The sequence below is a fragment of the Labrus bergylta genome, chromosome 17 (assembly GCF_963930695.1).
Source record: "Labrus bergylta chromosome 17, fLabBer1.1, whole genome shotgun sequence".
Taxonomy (NCBI): Eukaryota; Metazoa; Chordata; class Actinopteri; order Labriformes; family Labridae; genus Labrus; species Labrus bergylta.
This window is the reverse complement of record NC_089211.1, coordinates 17253948-17277984: the sequence shown is the minus strand read 5'-3', so window position 1 is coordinate 17277984 and position 24037 is coordinate 17253948. Positions and strand designations below refer to the sequence as shown.

At 39.8% G+C, this 24037-nt stretch overlaps 1 protein-coding gene across 5 annotated transcripts in view; it reads right to left on the bottom strand.

Annotated features, from left to right (window-relative positions):
• Nucleotides 1–24037, bottom strand: part of garnl3 (GTPase activating Rap/RanGAP domain like 3) — a 72885-nt gene that overhangs the window by 37561 nt on the left and 11287 nt on the right. For 4 of the 5 annotated variants that reach the window (XM_065965433.1, XM_065965434.1, XM_020634624.3 and 1 more), the window contains exon 2: nt 12071–12140. In XM_065965433.1, coding sequence (XP_065821505.1) covers nt 12071–12140 — 70 coding nt within the window. Of the gene's footprint in view, nt 1–12070; nt 12141–17692; nt 17946–24037 lie in introns of those variants that run through there. The other variant, XM_065965432.1, reaches the window with a different exon arrangement.

The window sequence follows — 24037 nt, the reverse complement described above, 5'->3', positions numbered from 1 at the left end:
AATGAAAATAACGGATAATGGACATAAACGCAAGGATTAAACGAAATGTTACAGATGATAAGATGGCTAAGAAAACCTAGTTGACATCATTTGAAACATTGCATGCCCATTGCTTTACAAGAACTGTGTTTACATTATAGGAAACAAGAGAACAGGGGTCAAACTATTTCATCCATTAGTGGACTTGAAATTAAATCCTGCCTCTGACTGGGCAGATAACCAAAACCCTAGTTGAAGATTTTTGGGTACAACCTGTTGTGGACATAACATTTTAGGGGGGACTATGCCCCTGATGACACCCCTGCAATAGAATCCAAACAGCACAGTGTTGTTTGCAGTAGAAGCAGAAAGCTACAAATCAAACTGGGTTATTATGAACTGTTAGTGAAATGAGCCGCCAAGATGTTGGAATCAAAGTTAAAGCATGATCAGAAAAGTAGAATTATATGACTACTTTGTCAGGGATATAAATAAAATACTTTTATCGTATTTGATGCAAACGCCTTATCTGAAACAACCTGTACTAAAAAAGCAGGTCTCAGAGAGTCAATGGTGCTCCCTGCTCCAGAGACTCATTAAATATGTCAGACGGCGCAATGATGTGGGAGAGTGCTGAGAGAGCACTTATCATGGAAACACAGACAGAGGGGTAAAGTCCATTCAAAACATTCCTGTGGGCAAGTGAGGATAAAGACGAGGGCTTTATGTTCTGAAGAAAATCATTAATAATAACTGTCACACGTTATTGTTCGGGGCTAAATTAAATCTGATATGTAGTAATCTGGCTCGGGAGAACACTCTCTTGCAACTTAAGCTGCACTGCGAGTGGGTCTTAAAATTGCACACACGTTGTTTGTATGTCATGCCAATCCTTTGACACCTTACAATTTAAATCTTTATATAAAAAAACACATCTAAACTACGGCTGTTAGAATTAAGGTCCGAAATGAATGCATACATTAACAGAGATTCATCGCATGCTGTTTTGTCCCGTTGTCCTCTTTTAAACAAGTCGTGTTACTGGATAACTCTGTGACATTAAACTGTATTGTAAAAATACATTGATTTCAGCCAGCCCTAATGTGCAAACAAGTGTAGCAGTGGATGCATTTTCTCCACATGCTATACAGTTTATAATGAGATAATACAAACCAGAGCTCAGCGTGTTTACTGCAGGTGTGAAGCTCTGATAAACGACAGAGAGCTTTCCGTGCAGTAATTGGCTGTGTCTAGGAGAGGCTGCAGAATATACTGCTGTCTCTCTTTTCATATGCATATTAATAGACCTGAAAACAAACATATCTTCTGCCTTTTTCCTGGTGTGGTTGCTTGTGCCTGTATTTATTTGCATGTTTCTTTCCATATGTAAGTAATCGAGTTCTGCTTTTTTTTTTTGTGTGTGTGCATATGTGCAGAACATGGAAAATAAATGCCGCAGCTAGTTCTCCATCACCCTCCATTTCTCTCGCCTCCTGCAACATAAACTGTCCAATCGCAGGATAATGGAGGGGAAACCAATGCGGTGTTCGGGAACAGGGATGTACAGGGAGCCCTTGTGTCTGTGGGGAAAAAAAAAATTGTGAGGCATTCTGTATTAAATGTGCATTTAGTAAGTGTTTGTGCTGCTGTGTGTGAAGAGGCTTTTTCGAAGGTTTCTGGGTGAGAAGATGAAAAATAGCAGGAGAAAAGAAGCGATTAAGCGCTCTGGGGAGTCTAGTGTGTGTGTATGCACTCACACGCACACATGCATCATAAAGCTTCTAAATCATGTAACAGAAGAGTGGCAAAGAAGGAAAAAGCTGCCCTCAAACGATTCCCAGTGGGCCGCAGAAGGCAGACAGGAGGAAAGGGGAGGTGGGGGGGTTATGCTTCTGTGCTTTTACAAACAACCCATAAAATACCTCACTTCCAGGGAGCAACAGTGGAGGATGGTGTGGAGGGAAACGGGCATTGCATGTATATAGAGAGACAGGCAAAGAATGAAGGCTGAGGCCACTAGGGAAAGAGAGGCAAAGAGTGACGTGTAATGATGACAAAAAGCCAAATGATAGAAGAATAATAGCGGCCTTCAAGATGCGTAACCCCATGGGTGAAGGCCAAGGCTTTCCAGCTTTATAGACATGGCAGGGATGCACAGCCACACAGATCTTATACACACACTTAGACAGCTCCTATTTTAGGGCAAGACTTGAACATTTCACAAAGACAATCGAGGCTCTTGTCGTACTCAGAGAGCCTCTGATTTCCCCAAGGCCCACAGGACAACGGAGCGCTGCAGTGCAGACAGAGATGTATGTGTGTGTGTGTGTGTGTGTTGCGATATTTAAATCAATACTTTTGTGACTGCTGATAGATAATTGATCTCATCAGCTGCCGTGTTCATGCACACTCACAATCCCCCAGGAGGGTAGAGAAATTGGAAGGCACAAGTGGCGATGGGTGAGGCAGGTGCACAGTCAGTGAGAAGAGATGAGTGACTAATCAGGGAAAAAGAGAGATTGGAAAAATAGGGAGAAGATTTTTATAAAAGGGAGAAAATGAATGAAAAGAAGCAAAAAAAAAAAAAAATTGAGGGATGAGGAAAACCAATAAAAAAGGAAGGAGGAAGCGAGTAACATGGGCTCTGATTTTGAAATGTTGTTTGAAAGACAGAACTATCTACAGGTATTATCTTCCTCTTTTCCTCAGTTGAAAAAAGTCTTCCTCATCAGTAATCATCAAGAATAAAGTGTGCATGTGAATATTTGAAAGCCATGTACAAACATTTTGAGCTAAAACAAATCAGCTGGAATAATTTAACTGTTCAGCTTTAGTGAGCTAAAAAAAAACAAAAAAAAAACACAGCCTCCAGTTAAGTCAAAACAGGCACCGAAAGAACAACAAAGCAACCTCAGACAGACAAAACCATGTTTTTCTCTTTATTCCTGCATGATCTTGTGGTTTTCCTGTGATGTGTGTACAGCTGTTCATGGCTGCGCTACGCTGCGTCACTTTCCAGAAACGGACCAATTGGGGAAGGCCTAGCGCCATACCACAGAGCAAAACGATGGCGCTGACTGACCGTGCTGCACGGAGTATTTGGCAGTTGGGAATCAGTGAACTACTGCAGGTATAGCTTTGACAATAATAATGTTGTTTTCTATCTGTCAATAGGAGGTCTGCTTTAGATCATGGATTCAGCAATTAAATCATCCACTGTTAGAAAACGAATGAATTTAGTGGTTGGGCTTTTCAAGCACAGCAACACAAGCTGACTAACCCACGTCTGTGGTCAGCGCTGCAAGGGCAAAGTGAAGCAAAACAGAAGAGGCACATGTTTTTTTTTTTTTTTTTTTTTTAGTAAAGGGTTAGACAAGACTTTGGGAATGTTAACACGACATGTTTCATTGACATTACAAAGAATGTGGGTGGTGTATCGACATGAATGTGTGGCAAAAAGGTCATCCCCTGACTCAGACAGTTCAGAGACATAATACCACAGCCGCTGCATTTAGAGGAGGAAGTGAAACTTGACAATTGACACTGAGTGGGGAAGCAAACACAAAATGCTATACTCCCTTCTGTTCTCTCTGTATTTCCCCAAACGACTGTTCATACAAGGCGTGACTTTAACACACTATATGGATGTGTTATAGCAGCACAATTTATTCTATTCAATCTGTTAATGCACTGTATTTGTTGTTGTTCTCTGGAAATTCAATAAAAAGGCCAAAGCCAGCAGAGAAGGGATCCCACGAAGAAGAATTGATTGATTGGTCAAACCCTGATTCATCCACCATAGACATACATAGTGTTTGTTTTTGTGTCAATAGTTTTCCTGACAACAACACAGCTCTCTGGCTCAGGCAAACAAAGCTTTATATGCAGGCTATGTCTATGTATCTTTATATTCAGATACATAGACCCATTTAGTTTGTAGGATTGTTTGATTGTTGGTTTGGCTCTTTTTTTCTGATTGGTATTGCCATTTTAAAAATAGAATGTGATCAGAATTATCTTTAGAATACTTAAAGATTATTTTTAATGTACTTAAATGTTGTTTATCCATTTGGTAAAACAGCATATTCATGTTTATTGGTTGCAGATCCACAAAAAGCCCATGAAGCTGCAATGATAAATGCCTGGCATTTCACAAACATAATGTGCAATAACCCTACCATGTAGTCAAATATGCAGAGCCAATATTGATGCATAATGCATGTTTGTTGCAATGGATTTGAAAAACCCCATCTGTAAAGAGGAAAATGGAGGTGAAAATACGACTCAAAGACAAACGGCTAAAGTAAAGCAGCCCATTGACTGCAGCTGATTAGCATTAACAATATGACAAACACGGCCACAGCAGCATCACATCAATAGATTTCCGTCGATACTAAATTAGCACTGGGGATGACTAATCTAATCACCAAGGACTGAAGGCATCAGGCCACCCACTCACCCAGGAGTTCCAGTGACAGGGTGCAGCAGCTTTAAGGACCCCCAAGAGTGGGCAGATGCTGCAGTGAATCCTGGGATAGCAACACACAGCTGGAGACAGCCATGCATCAGCTCCTTTAAAAGACATCTACAAGGATAGAGCCCTGAAGGTATTTCATTTACTCATAAAGAGATTTTTGGGGGATTTGCGGGGATTAAAACACCAAGAAAAATATAATAAGTGCTGATAAAGTTGCATGCTTGTAAGAAAAAGTAATTATTTTCAAGGATGCTTATTCTTTTCCAGGAATGTATCATGCAGCCCTGTAATTTTTTGGATTCTTGGAAACGTCCAAAAGAGATAGAGAAGGCCATTAAAATGAGAAATAGAAAATTCAATATTGCACAGTTTAGAGGAGCAACAATGAACTTTGGTCTCCCCCAGCCCAGATTAAAGTTTCAACAGGGCCCTGCAGCTCCAATAAAGTGTCAAACAGGCAATTGAGCGCCAATAAAAAAAAAAAAACCTTAACTACATCAAAGTATGGAAACCAATATAAGACAGGGCTTCAGTACAGCCACCGTCACTGGAAACACTGTGAACATTAGCTTTACTGACAATAAAACCAGAGCAAGACATCTGCATAAACAATTGTACAGAAGCAACCCTTTCGGAGCCAATTTCCATCATAGTTTCTGGGAGGGTTTGTCACATTTGCAAGCGTTTGTTCCTCTGTCGATGTGGGTGATAAATAACGCCCACTCAGACTAAACTAAACCTCTCTAAACTGTAATTTCTGTAGTTCTGCATTAGCAAACCATAGCCGTTGTAGTTATGACAGATTACATCCTTTTTCAGCTACTGCGTCTACATTGACATGTAGTTCCTAGATAGAGAAATTAAGACCTTTATCCAAAGATATGTTTGAAAATTGTAATAAAACTAGGACTCATGATCTGTTTAATGAACTAAAGCCTAAAAAATTAAAAGACCAAAAAAACTGAACTTGTTAGAACAATGTTAGAAAAACACAATTATGGGGAAAATATGAGTTAAAAGTAATATACACGTTTAAAATGAAGTGTGAATGTGTTCAACAGATTTGTAGTTGTAAGAATATTTTGAACAGGCAAGAGTAGTAAGTCAGTGAGCACAGGCCTGTTCTGAAGTAGTGTGCATGTGTGCAAAGTTGAACTTTCATGTGTCTGAATTAGGATGCACTTTAGCCATGCTACGAGCCATTTGTCCAGCAGAGCAGGACTGCATCAGGTTGGCTGGTCCATCACTTTGGCACAGACTGATATGTCTCAACAACTATTTGAGGCATTGGAGTGGAATTTGGTACGGATGTTTAATGTCCATAGAGGCTGATTTCCAATGATATAAGTGATCAAACAACAATTTCTCTCAATCAGTGGGTCAATGTTCTTAGTTACCCTTTAATATACCGCTTGCATGTTCTTGGTATGAACATTTTAGTCAAGTTTCCCAGACAGGGATAACTTGGGAGATCCCTTGACCTCTACTCTTGTGTCTCATCATGTCAACCATTTAAGTTGTATTGAAATATCTGTAAAACTTAGCATGGACCATGTCACTAAATATAGTTTTTAAATTATTTATTAAAATATTTTATTTATGATCAAATATCAACTGTGAGTGTACACGTTCACGTCATGTCAGCATTAAGTTTAAATCACTGCTGTGCCTTGTTGACAGGATTAAGTCAATCTTCCTTCTGTACTTAATCAAAACAACACATTTATACAGTCCTATTATATGAAAAAGTAGTTGCTGTGTGTGAATCATACTGGCATGATAGGGTCTGTGGAGGTACTTGGTCTGGTATGACATTCAGCTAATGGTCGCTAACATCAGCTAAATATGTAAGCTCATTTAGATTATTTATTTATTAAGATTATTTATCTCAAGGCTATGTCACAAAAAATAAAAGAAGAATAAGTGCAATTTTAGATGACAAACGTTCAATGTCATTATATTGTAATAGCGTTAGTGGCCAGAGGGGTCGCTGTTTCGCAAAAGACACACATCTTGCTTTAATGTCAATAAACACATCAACATAGGTACTGGCACACAGTGAGATGCGCACACACCGAGAGCGGGAATAAATTCAATGTGACAGCGCAGTCAAAAGCCTCTGAGGCAGTGACAGTAACAGCGGCAGGCAGGTGGGAGTGGAGCCGTCTGCTCACCAGGCACTCGGCAAGACTGACAGCAAACCCTTTGCACACACACACACACACACAGAGATGAACACACATGGGCATGTACACCAATTCTGATGAAAGTCTTAGTCTTATTCTCTGATGTAATCCGCAGCTTGGACCAAAGAGAAACGCCCTCACACACAGTCAAGACACATTAACGGGAATGGTGTTAAACACTCCCAGCACTTTTCAGTTTTCCTGTGTGCTATACAACACAGTGTCAGTGACAAGGAGCACCCACTTCAAGCCTGTCTGTCATGGCCTTTATCTCTGGGTGACATATAAAGACAATTTAATTCCCTCTCATTCTCTGAGCAGTTATGTCAGGATGAACACAAATTTAATTGTTGCTGGCTTTTGAATTTGGACTGTGAATATGACAATGAATTAAGTGACAAGACATGGTGGGAGTTGTCTTTTGTTTGTGTTGTTCATCTCCATCTTATCTTAAAACACAGACTATCATGGAGTATTTGTTTGCTCTTCTGGCATGATGATAGCAAATTACGAGTTTGTGTCTTTGTGCAGATGTCCATAGTCACCTTGTATGTCTTGACTAGACTGACTTGGGAATGTAATATGGTTCAGAAAGCTAAATCATGTGTAAGTGATATAGTGTATTCAATTTCCCTATTCATGCAAGCTTTACACATTTTACACAAAAACACACACAGACACACACAACCCCACATCTCTCCCCATTTACTAAGGACAACGTTAGAAAAACACAATTATGGGGAAAAATTTGAGTTAAAAGTAATATACACGTTTAAAATAAAGTGTGAATGTGTTCAACAGATTTGTAGTTGTAAGAATATTTTGAACAGACAAAAGTAGTAAGTCAGTGAGCACAGGCCTGTTCTGAAGTAGTGTGCATGTGTGCAAAGTTGAACTTTCATGTGTCTGAATTAGGATGCACTTTAGCCATGCTACGAGCCATTTGTCCGGCAGAGCAGGACTGCATCAGGTTGGCTGGTCCATCACTTTGGCACAGACTGATATGTCTCAACAACTATTTGAGGGATTGGAGTGGAATTTGGTACGGATGTTTAATGTCCATAGAGGCTGATTTCCAATGATATAAGTGATCAAACAACAATTTCTCTCAATCAGTGGGTCAATGTTCTTAGTTACCCTTTAATATACCGCTTGCATGTTCTTGGTATGAAAAGTTTAGTCAAGTTTCCCAGACAGGGATAACTTGGGAGATCCCTTGACCTCTACTCTTGTGTCTCATCATGTCAACCATTTAAGTTGTATTGAAATATCTGTAAAACTTAGCATGGACCATGTCACTAAATATAGTTTTTAAATTATTTATTAAAATATTTTATTTATGATCAAATATCAACTGTGAGTGTACACGTTCATGTCATGTCAGCATTAAGTTTAAATCACTGCTGTGCCTTGTTGACAGGATTAAGTCAATCTTCCTTCTGCACTTAATCAAAACAACACATTTATACAGTCCTATTATATGAAAAAGTAGTTGCTGTGTGTGAATCATACTGGCATGATAGGGTCTGTGGAGGTACCTCATCTTATTGGTTAATATTCACTGATGCCAAAAAGTAATAAAACAAACAGACAGGATGAGTCACAGCTCTGCTGCTCTGTCTTATTAGGAGGATCCTGCTTTGAATCAATATCTCTCACTTGAGTTGGATTCATGTTGGTCAAAGCAGTCGAACACACTGAAGTCAAAATTCATGTCAATGAATGTAGAAACAACACCAAAAATGAGGTGCTTTAAAGTTGTAATACAAAGGTCCAAACTAAGGTGGCTGAGACTTAACTTTAAAGACACAGCTGTACCTTCCTTAATAAAAAATGTTTTAGTGCATTCTCTGTAAGGCAAGTTAAAGACCAATTGACAATCAAAAATAATTGATTAAATACCTTCCTTAACAAAAAGATATAATTGGACAAATCATGCAGGAATGAGATCTACAGCCAACAGGAGGCACAAAAGAAACTCAACCTATATCCTCAGCAGGACCATTGTGATGTTGTAAACTGAGCAAACACATGCTAATTTAACCAATAAAACTTTTTTAAATATATTGAAAAAGAATACCCTTAGATCTGCAAAGTTCAGACATCCTACACTGGAGCTTATGGTTTACTGAGTGTTTCATATCCCTGCAACCATGCTTCAGAATCAGAAATACTTTATTAATCCCAGAGGGAAATTCAATCGTTACAGTTGCTCCAAAATATACAATATAGCAGTAGAAATATAATGATAAAAATATCAATCAAATAGAATAGGAATGTAAGTAAGATATCAATAATAGGTACAAGAAATATTTACATGAAAAAGAGTAAGATGGAATATATACACACACATTTTCAAGGTTATGTCACTGTTTGTTTCAATATTGCACTTTGTTATCATGTACATATTATTCACTATGCATTATGCATGCTACTGAGTAACTTTTTTTGTTGCAGTAAAGCAGACAATTGTGTCTTTTTAACAAGGCTGCGGCGTGATCTTTTCTCTTTCATGAGCTTTCAAACCTGGCCTTGCACTGATGCGTCTTTATGGAGATTCTATACTGTAAATCCTTAACATTAGATCTGGTACTGATATCTTCTTGAGATCTATCCAAGTTGGAAACTGTAGGTACTTGTCTCAGTTGCTTACAGTTAATGTGCAATAATATGACATACAAATTAAAACAACACAACTTGTATTGCAGATTTTTTTTTCAAAATGATGCTGCAGAATCAGACGCTTTAAATCACAATCTGCAATGATCTCTGAAAAAAGCTGCTGAAAAAGCACCTCTCTTTCCGTCCAATCAAATAAGACAAAAAGCCCCAAAATAATCCCCAAAAATAAAAAAATAGAAAGTTAAATGATCACACCTTCCTGATTTGATGACTTCTTTGACTTTTGTAGAAATGTCAGATGCTAATATCTCGCTGATTCACATTGGCCAGACAAAACACCCCATGGATTCAGCACTGTCTACACAAGGAGCCATTTGTTGACCAATTTGCGTCAAGACCTGAATTTCCTCACACTCTTTCCCTAACCTTTGCACAATCCCACCCTAGAGACACACAACCTTAAACAGTGTGAACGCCATAGTCCACAGAAACACTTTCCCTTGTATGTTCACACAAGCAAATGTATTTCTTTTCCAACAGAATAACAACAGACTTAATATCAATGCAGAGTCAAGGGCCTTAGATAATTGCTGTAAATGTAAGCCTCGCATCTTCCTTTTCTTCTCTGGTGAGTTCCAAAAGATCAACCTGGATTAATCAAGCCCCAACATTTATTTTTGTAATTAACTCTTGTTTGAAGCACGCAGCCTTAAAGACCCCCAGGCATTTTCATGTAATATGAACAGAATCAGACTGAAGAGGATCATTGTTAAAGATTCATGAATGTTTTGTTTCAGTAAAACTCGAACAGTTCCATAAATGTACTAATTCTTGCCTATTACAATGAGACTTAGATGGCTTCTCTGAATTAGCAATCATTTCTGATTATTCCTTGTTGGCCTAATTGACCACTCATCAGCACACAGGAGGCTTTGCTGATGCCAATTAACAGAAGATAAGTGACGCAAAAAAAAAGAAAAAAGAAGAGCACTAGGCAGAAGTTATTAGTGATTCTGTTAAATTCAAACAGTGTATGCTACACAGTGCTGTTGCTACTTTCTGCTAGTTCATCATACCATTAACCATCGCGTAGCCTACTGATCTTAAGATTTGGATTTTGGATAACTTACATTTTGGTCACAGCACTCAGAATGGGTGAACATGACTTTGAAATGAATGAAAAGTGTTTGGAGTTTAAGCTCTTGACATTTCAGAAATGTCGCTAACGTTTCATAACTAGTTCAAAAATAAGGTGTCTCAAAGGAATAGTTTGACATTTTGGGAATCATACTTATTTGCTGCGGCTTCAGGGATCTCGATGCTTTGATTTGATTGCAAAGATTAATAACTGATAAAGTAAATTGAATACGAAGGATGAGTTAGCATGCGACTAGCTGAGCTTAGCTCTGCTACAAACAATTAGCCTGGCTTTGTCGTTGACGTCTTTGTGTGGTTGCCAAGTAACCAGCGGCGTGTTCCAGAAGTCCCTGCACAACACAAAGAGATGGTCCCTACACATAACTATGCCAAAAGAATAAAAACTGGTTGTTTAAACATTTCTTCTAATAACCTGTTGAAATACATTTTGACAGCTAGCAAAGAGGTAATTTGTTCTTTGCTCTCCAAACCAAAGTATGCTTTCTAATTGAATGTCATAAGATAACTTGTGTTGTGAATTATAGCTGTACAAAAACAAAGAATTCATAAATAAGAATATGGGCCGTGGACTGTTTGCAATATTTCATCCATTTCACAACCCGCTACACTTCCTTGTTACCCACACATTACCTTGAAGCTCAAGGTAAAACCACAGAAGTACATTCAGCATATTGCTGTCAAAGATGCTGCTGAAAATATATTTAAAAAGTCATGCGGCAGGGGCGCTGGTGGCACAGTGGTTAGTGCGCGCTCCCCATGTACGGAGGCTATAGTCTTCCAAGCGGGCGGCTCAGGTTCGAATCCAGCCTGTGGCTCATTCCCCGCATGTCATTCCCCATTCTCTCTCCCCGATTTCCGACTCTATCCACTGCCCTATCTCTCCATTAAAGCCCCCCCCCAAAAAAAGTCATATGGGTGCAAAAGAGTTGCTGTCGTCTCTTTTGCTGTGAATCTGTCACACTTTGAATATGAGACTATCAGTGATCTCATCCTGGCTCACAGTCACTGCAGTGTTTGGATACTGCCCTCTCTCCTTTTTTCTCTCACACACTACCCAGCACACAGCAGCATTGTGCGCACTGACAGTCTGCGAGCACTGATAGGCAGCATGTGGTTTCTCTCCAACACTAATCAGCCCCACACGTGGTGGTACAGCAATACCCACAATATGTCTCATGTAGGAAGTACGATGGCAGTGCCAAACTCTAGGACTTCCTGCTCCTCTTGGCTATCGGGTGGTACAGACACACACTTCCCCAAAGCAACAATGACTCAACAGCTTAGTAATCAACCCCAAAGACCCACACTTTGCTCTGGTTTTACACCAGCAGCATCAAAACAAAACAAATTAACTCTGAAGGGTGCACAGGGAGAAGAGTCCTGCATCCCTTTTTCTGGAGCACCCATTGTGATCCATGCTGGTCACAAAACACATCACTGGACCACACCCAGGATGTCATGACTCATCAGTCCCCCTGTGCCGTCCATCCAGGCCAACAGAAAGAAAATAACGGCAAGAGCAGAGAGAGAGAGAGAAAACGGGAGGGTACATCTCAATGAGGAGGATAAAAGGAAAGAGGAAGAGGAGACACACACTGACAGACAAAGAGAGTAACCGACAGATAAGTGCATCGTGGGTGGGACTCACCAGCTCGACCGAGCCATAGTGTTTCCTGCTGAAGTCTCCACGCCTGCAGCCCAAGTCCTCCGAGGCAGAGCTGCAACACAAATGCATGGTCATACACATGGCCTCCATCACATAACACAGACATGCATGGACTGTGACATCTCTAACACAACTGGCATTGCAGCATCTGCTTTACTTCTCGTCTAATTTGATCTCACTTTGTCGTCTTCTTCTTCTTCATGCCATTTAATCCTACTCTACACTATTTCTTTCTCTGTACTCTTCTATTTTTCCTTTCTCCTGTCTGAGTCCGCCAAGGTGGCGGCGTCTGCCAATGGTATGGTGACTGGCCAGAAGCGGCGGCCAACCCAGTTCTGATTAAGACAGCCCGGGTCCTGATTGAATTACACTCAAGTGATAGATGGAGACTGGCTGTGAGAGCTGACTGCTGGACTAATATGCCAAGGCATACACACACACAGACACAGACAATTCAATGACCAATTCATAAAAAGAAATGCACATACATGCTATAAACTGTTCTCTTTAACTTTGACTGTGGTCAGTCAAATTGAGGAACAGTTTTATTTTCAAGTCTTGATCATGAGGATCTAAAAACCACCCAAACTGGGACTTACTGTATTTGATTCAAATACTAGGATTTATCTTCTCCATCTTTAGATAAAATTGATAACTGGTGATTAACTCACTTCAACTATCCAACAAATAACATCAATCAACAAGTTAACTTTAGATTGGTTTCAGAAGGTCTTACTTAAAGCTAACTTGAGCCGGACTGACCAATTCCCTCCTCCAAGACTCTTGGTTAGTCAAGCTGGCAAGTGTAGCTTCATATTTCATGAGCAAACGAGTATCAGTCTTCTTAAATAACTGACTGCACATATCCCTTTGAAGCATACTTTGTAAATGCAATGATATACCTGAACCATAACAATTTCACCAAACAACTGCAAACACATGCTGTCTCTACTTTTTTTATTTTAGCTCAGTCCTGTCAATCAAACGTAATGTCAATAAAGTTTTTACAATCCTTACAATTTTGACAGTGATTTTCTACCATGTCATCATGGTGTGGCTCTAGGGTTGGCTCCTGAATGGTCTTTCATAAGCTGTATTGCATGGATGGCCAAGACATTTTGTACAAACATTCATCATTTATGTATAAATGTTTTGCAAGTGCACATGTAAGCGTTCCACTTTGAGTAGTGAGCTCAAAGCTCTGCAGCATGAGCACAGCCTCACTGCTAGCTTGGCTAATGACGGTAAAATATCCACTAAGAAGCAGAAATCATTTAAACCTTTAACAAAAAAAAACTTGTTTCAGCATCGCAGTCTCCTCACAAACCTAGAGAAATAACTTCTAGACTATGTATTACCCACGGCAAAAGGCTGTATTCTAGCATGCTAAAGCAAAGACAGATTCTCCTTAAGCGCAATATTTAATACACTAATAAGACACATACGAGCGTTTTACTTTGGAAGGGGCCAATCGGTGTTAAAATTCACAGAATACTTTTTGCTACTACCCCCCTAAACACTTTTATGCCCAAAATTTGTATTGCTCCAAGAGTCTTTAAAATACCCAACAAGGTTTAAACAGTGTGTGGATGGGTGTGTGCACTCATGGTGGTGTACATATTAGGAAGCTTGTACTGTAGCTGCATGAATGCCACAGTTATGACATGACCTGCATGCTTTTTAGATCCCCCACTCCTCATATATCCCCCCTTAACTCTTCTTCCTCTCTGGTCGGGTCTCTCTCTCTCTCTCTCTCTCTCTGCGTAGGAGATGAAGGCAGAGAGGGGTTATTAATACATAATGTACACTCAAGCTTAAAGGACGCATTTTAAAGTGTCTGCACTACAGGATGTATCCATCACTGTGTCTTTACCCCACTCTCCCTCTGCAGGCTTGCCTTCTCTACATAGGAGTGACCGGGGTGGGGTCTGAAGGAGCATCTAAACATGTACTCCATCACTGCTTTACCTTACGCTTTTTCTTTGGAGCACTAAGGAATGCTATCTTTCCAAGCCTTCGCCTTTTCTCGGAGAGGGTGTCATGGAAAGGATTGCACCTCCAAGTTGGATGATTAAGTGATACGACCCAGCCCACCTAATGTAATGAAATCCACACCAGTCCTCCTAGTGAAACTCATCTTCTTCTTTTGAGTCTAGGCTTCTTGTGATGTTTAAATGGAACATATGGATGGACAATTTATGCAAGGACTGAACCAAAATGCAATCTCTTTTCCTTTTTTTTTTTGGCTGGAGTTAAAACACACATAACGCAGCCGCCTGCAGCACTTTATATACACAGCAACGACTACAACACTTAAATGTATACACCCAAAGGAAAAGTGCTGTTGCAACATTTAAGATCCTTCTTCCTTTGTATACTACAGAAAATGCTTTTGGTTAAATTTGAGCTTTTAGGCTTTCAAGTTGAGGCATGTTTTAACACATGTGGGAGGTGTACACTGTGGTGAAGTAAGAAACGCTGTTGTGTGTATAAAAGAGGTGGAATGAGGCAAGAAAGTGAAGTGCTTCACGTCTGATGAGAGACATGTACCTGTCAACGGGGGTTGGACACTGTGAAAATGACATATTCCAATTTCAAGAACAGTATGTACAAGGATTTCCAATGAGAAACCAAATAACAAAAAGGGATCGTGTGCATTGTGCGTAGTAAGACACTATTAAAAATGATAAAACAAGAGTTCAAAATGATCCTAATCATGTATTTTTTCAGAATCTCAAGCCGTTGTTTGTGTTAATGTTAGTACTGGATTTAATCCAAGATTTATTTATTTATTTATATTAAGATTATTTGGACGTTTATTTTCAAATATGAACACACTTATTTATTTTTTTAAGCCATGCTAGCTGTTTGTGAGTTTATTTATTTAATGTTGTGTCCTCATTTAGATCCAGATTAAAGGTCCTCAGAACTGCTTTGATGTATCGCTATCAAGTTTGATGTCAAATAAATGGTAAAGGCTTTGAATCCCAGGATTCCCTGCTAGCCTCGATGTCATCTTTTGTTATTGCAGTATTGATTGAGAGCCCCTTGGCGGCGGAATCTACATATTAAATGACTAGACATTCTTATTAAAACATGACACATAGTTTTTAAAGCCTGTGGTTTTCAATGTCAGAAGCTTCAGTGTTTAGCCAGCTCTGCATCGGTCTTGAAACCTTTCTGCGTTCTAAAATCTCTCCATTTTAAAAAAAGTGCATCCAATATTTATCCTAGTTTTACCACGTTTCTGGTCATGGAGCATCCAAACGGTTGTGTGGGGGTGACTTTCAAATACAAACTTAGCAGGAGGACATACTGGCTGCTGCTTTGTTGGTAGAGAGGCCAGCAATTCAATATAGCATGTTTCCTTAATGTCTGATGATAAGGTCAATGTATCAATTAATTCAGCAAATTTCTTCATATTCACCAAAATTTTCCATATTGGTCATTTTAGCTTTTGCCATCATAGGATTAGACTTTTGATTTGTATACTACTTGGTGTACAACTTCTTGATGGATTACACATAATTACTTGCGACACCCAATGACATTCCTATCAGTTTAAGATTTATGTTCTGATTTAAGTCGAAATCATTAGCAGTGTTTATTGTAAGCATGCTAATGGTTGCATTTAGCTTAGTACAAGCTCACAGAACTGCTATAGACTCTTTGATAACAAAAGACGTATTGATTATAGGACTGTCCTGTAACCTTGCATGCTGCCTTACACACTAAGAGATATGACACAGATGAAACCTTCAACAGCTGTCCGAATGTTTGGCCACCATCACTTGAACTCTGCACCACAACAGCTCAGATTCCCAGCAGCACGGTGGCTGTTAGCCAAAGAAAAATGACTTTGAAAGCTTGGACCAAAGAGGAATTGCTCTGACACAGAAAGAGGTAAAATGGATATTCATTACTCAAACTGCTGCCCTCAGTAATGGAGTACGGGAAAGGTTACAAATTGCGGTTTCTGTCACAAGACAATGGACAGTGGCCACTGAAAGGCTCCGCACAATACAGTAAAATGTGAGGTATAAATCACTCTGCCAACTGTCATACCAAACCTCCCAGTGTTGCTCAAGACAAAATCCAATCCTGTTATCCCTTATATCAAACGTTGTACGTCTCTGCAGACTCCTCCATCACTCCATAAAGTTACTCCTTCTTGAAATGCCAAATATACAGAGAGCTTGTTGCTAAAAGGTGTAGCAGTAAACATCAGACCGTAATTAATCAAAATTCCCATACAGTGGTAATAGAATTCTCAATTTGATTGGCTTTTAAACATCATACATCAACGTCAAACACACCCAACCACAGAGAAAATGTAAACTTCTATTGATTGTTGGCTGCAGCAAGTTCTTAGTAAAAACCGCCTACAGTGTACCGAGTCTTTCTACTGTATGTGTAGTCCAGGTTCAGTTTAGGAACTACAGGAAAACAATTTTGGTGATTAATACCACATCATTTTCAGATTTCATTTCAACTGAGAACTATTGAATAACAAAGTTAAGATGATGCCTGGTGCACAATGTGAAAAGTGCAGAAAAATACTCGCCCGTAAACACTTTACTAACAGAGCCATTGGATTTCTGTAAAAAATATCACTTTCTGCTACATTTATGTATAAAAATTAGACAAGCGAAGCTGTGATCATTGTGAAAATGAGCTGGACAAATATGCTGGGAGAAAAAAAAGAAGAAAAAAATGTAATTCATGCTATAACAAGCCATTACTGCAATATGACAAGTCACTAGAGCGTTTAATGAACATTCAGGACATCTTTGGCTCCTCTTGCCTCCCTCCCTGCACAATTGGTGCAGCATGGTTGTGCCTGAAGAGCTGTATGTTCCCTATATGATCTCTCTCTCTCTCTCGTTATATTAAGAGTCACTGCAGCTTCATTTGTGTTGCCATTGGCGGCATTTTCAGATCCATAGGAGGCTTAAAATGAGCTGCTGCACAGTTACCTTGGACTGCTTCTTCAACTCAGCTGCACACTTTAAGCCGGATGCCTGCCTTGATGCGTTTTTTTCTGTCGCGGTCTTACAGAGAGCCAGGGCAGCTATCTTGAACTGCGAGGCATGCCATGAATTATTCATATTTTTCCGTGTACATACTGAAATGTCTTCTCCCAGGAAAGAAAGGGGTTCAATTAATAAGCAGAACATTTAGTTTCGATTCATAAAGCGACAAAGCTGCACATAAAGCAGTCGTGTTTGTGCTTTAATTAAAAAAGCTGTTGTGGCTGCTCTGGAGCGTCAGGACTCCCACACTGGAGATACTTGTGGATTCAGTGACGCTCAGTTTGCCAAGTAAATGGAAAAGGATCAATAAATCATGCGCTCGACAAATAACTCGACAAGTGTAAAACTACACCCAATGAGTCGATTAGTGTAAACATTATTAGCCGATCGCAGAGCCTAATTTGGCACTTTACGCACCAAAAATGCCGAGTGCAGGTGTCCTACGCTTTGCCTTTATTGCTTATGGCTGCGTTAACTGTATGCCAGTGCTGCAGGGATACATCAGAGCGACCACAGAGCATTCAACAGTTGAGAGGAGGCATGCAACAAACACAGGGAAGAGTCACATTACCGCTGATTGAAAGTCAACAGTTTGGTAGATGCTGGATCCACACTGTTCATGTCCCCATGCGATGTCAGTCCAACAGAGAACCGGCGTTATTTTCCTCCTCTCTTTCTCCCCCGTTTTTTATTTCTCCCTCACTGCTAGGAGCGCAGGAGCATCACTTCAGCACAAACTCCAACAACAGCTGATCCAAACCCGGTAGGTGGTCGTGCTCTATTTTGCTACTCTCTCTCTCTCTCTCTCTCTCTCTCCCTTTTCCTCTGCGCGTAACAGCGTTATGATGAAGCGGAACGGATCTGCCATAGGAGCTATGTGTTTACTGTGTGACCCCCCCCCCCCTCGCTCCTCTCTCTCTTACTCACTCACTTACATCAGTGGTGCATTTCAATCCACCACAATGTTTAGCTGCAGGCTCCACAGAGCCTCATTCACAGCGAATTATTCTTATCGGGGGTTTTCCCCCCTTTCGTCGACCATACTGTTACATCACCGTCGATTACGTGAAGCTTTCTTTATATAGTTACAGTAACCTGAAGCGTAAAGTGATGTCAGGATGCGGACCAGAGGGTGAGGGTTCGCACTACAGCATCCGGTGTGAGCAATGAAAGCTGTGGGGGGAATTAAACGTGTGCTTTCAGCTCTAAATGTGATTCCTGGACAGTTTGGAGCAGAAAAAAAGAAGTTAGGGAACTTGGTCAGTGAACAGCACTGTATGTATACAAATGTTTATAATTTGACTTTTAAAGTCAGCAGGAAACTGTTGGGTTGCCAGTTTATAAGAATAATAATTCCTTGGCAGTTGTTTATCCTTTCTTTAACAGGTCTGTATGCAGAATGTTACAAATGATGGTTACTGATTTAAAAATAGGCTTTCTTACTAAAAATAAAGTCTGAAGTTATGAATGTTAGCACAAAAAAATACAGCTCTGATCTATCAAGTCTGCAGTTGAAATGTTAGTTGGTAATGATTCCATAGTCATTTTGGCAACCCTAAAACTGTACCTGTATGGCCGATTAATAACAGATCTACAGTTTATAACACCAGAAAATTAAATGCTCACCTATAAAGTAAAAAAAAAAAAAAAACCCTTATGGATAAGAAAGTGGGATCATGCTGTGACATTTCTCTTAAAGGACAAACTGATCAGATGCTCTCAAATCAATTCGCTTTCATGTGCTCTTCAGGGTCTACCCATAATCCCACTCAACAGCAGGTCTGGCCCATGATGAGGTCATTCAGTCATTCATGCATGCAGCCTCCTTCCTCTCTTCTTTTACTCTCCACAGCTCACTCTCTTGTCTTTCTTTTAACCTCTTAATTCTACATTCACATTTGTAGTTGGTGCTGGAGACACAACAAATACAGTGTGCACACAGAGACATGGCGTAGTTACAATACTGCACTTTATTTAGAGGAACAGATGGAAGACATCATACTTTCATGTTTTGAAGTCTTGGAATGACTTCCTCTTTGGTTTTGATCACACAGACCCTAAACTGTCCATTTTGAGCATGCAAAGTATTGTATTATTTGCCTTTATAAGTAGTTGAAAGCGGGTTTAATCATCAAATCAAATAATCATGAAGCATTCTGGAACTGTGATTGGCTGATGTTTACATTTATACATTTGTATGAGTGAACAAAATGGAAGAAATGACTGCACATATACGACTAAATGTTAGCCTATGTGTATCTTTGTCACATAGAAATGCTGACGTATAAAAGGGAACCACATAAATAGAGTTTTTAACATCATAGAATAATTACTTTTGTCACTTTATTGGTATATAAAATGTTTAATATGTTGTTCAGGGTATAAATGATCAAATATAGATTCAACATTTTTATTCTGGAGATAGAAAAATGTCCATATTGTTGTCCGGCATAGTGACATCACATTCATGGGGACAATTTAACTTCAGACCTCTTGACCTCTTGTAAAGAAAAATACAAAATTTCACTTTCATATTATTTATTTGTATTTAGGAGGGGGAGTGCAAAGTCTGCGTAAGAGCCAAAATGTAGGCTATCTTTTATGACCATTACGTGTAGTCTTTTGTACTGATGGTGGTTGTCATTTTATGACTACAGCTCAGTCATTTTCTAAGTCAGGTGTGATCCCGGAAGGGCTAAAGGTTTTTGACAACAAAGCGAGAGTTGTAGTTCATCATCATTTGTGTGGTTTATTTTGTTGTTTTCACTGTAATGAAAATTGTTTACATCGTAGGAGATTAATAGAATGAGTGGTTTTTAAGTGCAATCCCAGCTGGATGCTTTGTCTACAACAACTAAAACACAGCATTGTTAACGTTGTTTGCAACCTGCTGCAAAGGCGCAAAAGCGTCTCATGCTAAATGTTTAAAAATCCACTTCCTTTGAGCTCTAGTTTTGGTCTCAACCGGTTCCAATCTGTAACTTCTGTACATTTTTTTTTACTGCCAGCCACATTGAAACCAGTGTTGCAAAAAGTCACAGTGTTCACATTTTCATTTGATATGTTTATGTCATAAAAATATCAAGTATGGCTATTTTCAAGTGACAGAATAGCATCATTTGTGATTCGTCAGGCAGTTTAAAGTGCATGAGTCTCTTGATCCCCAACAAACTGACACTCAGATTTATGCTACAGGCTGCAAAAAAAAAGAAAGAAGCGAGACTGAAAAAAACATTTTTGTCACCTGCCAGAATATTTAAAAAAAAAGGTTGGCGCACAGGAAAAAAATAAATACCAAGCAAGTTAGGGGGAGTAGGCATAAATAATAAACAGAGGCAAGTGGTAGAAACCTGTCAAAACAGTCTCCATTTTTATTCTCTGCTCTCAAATACACATACATACACACGAACACACGCGCGCACACACACACACATGGAATTGCAGATGAAACTAGAGCTTAGCTAAATCTGATACCTTCACAATAGCCCAGCCACAGCTTAGCCCACACACATACACACACCACACACACACCACACACACACACACACACACACACACACACACACACACAACATGAAAGAGTGCAGGAATGCTCGGCTCAGGCTACACTCAGCTGCTCATCAATTTTTAATCAGCAGAAAACCCCCCTCTGTGACACGCCACACCACAGGAACACCTAAAGCTACCAACACACATCGTATTTACTCTCTTTTTCTCACTCTCTCTCTCTGAATGTGACTCCCTTTAAAAATAGCTTGTGATAAAATGCTGCTGAAACAGCCTGAAGAAAGAAAAAAAAGAGACTTTTACAAAAGACAGCCTCCGTTGTCAGGATCCAGTTACAAACAGTCAACCTGAGATACCTGAACACCCCCACCTCTAATTAGAGCCTAGAGGCCTGTCGCACGTACATACACACGGAAACATTCATAGGTGTTGCACCACACACACTCCTATTGTCACACTTTGACACGCTCTGCTCACATGGCCTTTGCATGAGGGCGTCTGGTTTTCAACAGTCGCTCGTGAAGCCCGTCTGTAACAAGGGAAGTCAGAAGAGGAAGAGTTCCTGTTCAGAGATCATGCTATCATTCTGAATGCATTAACAAAGCTGCCATAACAAGTAGTTATTATAATGGGACAGCGGCCTGCTCCAGGTGATGAATTCAGTCCATTAAAACAGGACATGAAAAAGTTGATTGAGAGTACATGGGGTTTGTGTTTAAAGCTCCTGTAAGCTTTTTCTATCTGATAATGAGACATAATGAAATGAATGGTGATGCCTCTATATGACCTGCAAAAGACACCTGTCACCTCTGCAGCTGGTGTAGGTGTCAGGTGAGGTGTTAATGGCACCCTGCCAAAACTGCCTTTTTTATTTCCCACACCACAGATTCATTGTGAGTTGCACATGAGTAGACATTTAAAATTAAGAAAGACACAATTATATGTCAGGATTTATTTTTCTATGTATGTACAAGAAAAGACCAGCAAAGACATAAACCATTCCGATCTGTCCACTAGAGGGCACCAGTATTGACACAACCTTTAAGTTCCTCACAGGAGCTTTAAGTTTTTTTTTGTCTACATAATAACAGTCATCATAAGTAACTAATTACAAAGATAGTTAAGGTGGGGAAACATTAAAGTCTTTGACCACTAGTAGTGCTGTAGAGCAAGTTTTTAAAAGTTCTTCTGTATCAGGCACATCGGTCTCACTGTTTAAAAGGTTGGGATGATGCCAATGTGCTATGAAATAAAGTGATGTGAAGGCAATGGCGAGTACTTGGAAGCTAGCAAGCTTGTTACTAAGGTAGCTTTGTGTTAGAGTGCAAAAATAAACATGAATGGAAACTTTTATTAGCATGAAATGTGAAATAAATTCGATTTTGAGGGTGTTCTACTGAGAAACAGTGAATGAAGACATTCCACAGTTTTTTCACCCTAAAAAAGCCTAAAGGGTTCCTATGCTAGTACAGGTTACACCTTTAAGTATAACCTATGTGAGAGGCTGCGATGCTTTAGAGAAAATGTAGAAATCCAGAAGGGAACAAGAAACTATGTTACAACTTAAAAATGCTGATGTGTTATACAGATTGGGTTGACGCAACTGATGTTCTTCAGACTGAATGTCACCTTTTAATCTGCACATAATGTTTGCTTATGGATTAACTAAACCTTTGAGCCATGTCAGTGTATCCGGCATTAGGCTACAGGTCATTAAGCAAAAAACAAACTCAAGTGTTCACACACCCTCTAAGCAACTTTCAATTACGCTGACTAACAACTAGTGAGCATTGTTTGCAGTCTTTTGAACGCTTCATCTTCAGTTTGGAAGTGAATTTAAACTATAAAACTTTGATTTCGAGCTCTGGGACCCGGCAGTGTTGGACTATCCCAGGCTTTCCATCCCCCAGATGAATACAACTTCAAAGCGCAAGGAGATGAACGTAGGTGTAGGCATTATTGTGAGTGGGTTCAATCCTTGTGTCCATGCCAGAAAAGGTTGTGGTGCTCAGGTACACAAAACTTAAGTGTGTGCGCACTCGCACTCCCACATTAGCCTCTGCAGGAGCTGCATGACGGGATCAGGAGCTCTCGACTCAATAGTGTTCTAATCCCTGTGAGCTCCTCCGCCTTCTCTCTGGACAGCTGCCACTCCGGCCCTTTAGTCTCACAGAGTAAGCCATGTCTGACCACGGCAACTTTCCCACGCAGAGGATGAACAAGGCCTCTGTTACTGTGTGTGTGTGTGTGTGTGTGAGAGAGTGCACAATGTCACATTGGGCGTCATTTCTACGAATACAGATGCATGAAAATGAGTCAATAATAAAACATACTGGCTCACCGTGTAATGGAAAGTGTACTACAATCACTACACAGTGGGGTGATTATTTATCACATACTGTACGTTCAGAGACAACATGCAAATCAATTGACCTGCCATGGCGTCACTTTCATTGATGGCGCGTCTGTGTCTGGGTAATATTTTACCCGGAGGAGGAAGCAGAGATGACTAATCGTTCATTTGACTATCATCCAACTATTGTGTTGGACCTGGAGCACACAATGACTCAGGAAGCAAAACACGACTTCAGGACTTTATTTAGCTTGGACTTTGGAGTTTATATCATTGGTAATGGAAGTTACTTTTACTCAAAGGTTTTCACAGGGACTTAGTGGTTCTATATACCTCTACTCCACTGCATTTTTTTTGAAAATGTTGTACCTTTCACTTTGATGCATTCAAATGAGGAGTGATGTTAAGTAGGCTAAATGTGCTGTAAATAAGTTGCATTGTTAAAGACAGGCCTGGGCAATACATTTTTTTTTATCGTCGTATAATTAATTATTGCAATATCATTTTTTCTCAATATAGATATAACACATGTTTGAAACCTACAATTACACCACAAGGCATGTGAGGCTAAAATGGGCAACACTACAAACCTCATCCATCATTTGAAACAATATCACCCGTTAGAACACAGCGAGGTAAGAAATGACCAAACGTCCCAAATGAGTGTTTGTGGACCTTCAGAAAGCGCAAAGCCAGTAAATGTTACTCCACAGCAGCAAAGTGTCAAATCAGCGTTTTCCAGCACTGTGCACTGTGCTCATGATTGTTCCTCTGCTTAAGTGGAGTATGTCTGGCCCAGCCTTATAGATAAAGATATCAGCAGTGGTCTTAGGAATTGTTCTCGGTTTGGGTTTTGTGTAAAAGCATCTCAATTATTCACAAAAAATGAGAAAAAACAAGAGTGAAAATCTTTTTTTTTTTTCTGTCAATTCCTATTTGTAATCTCACAGGTCTCCATATTGGTCATATGACCATTGAGGGCCATGCCATCCCTAAATTGAGAAACACTGGACTTGACTACAAATTGAAAGATAAGTAAAAATAAAAGCAACACCT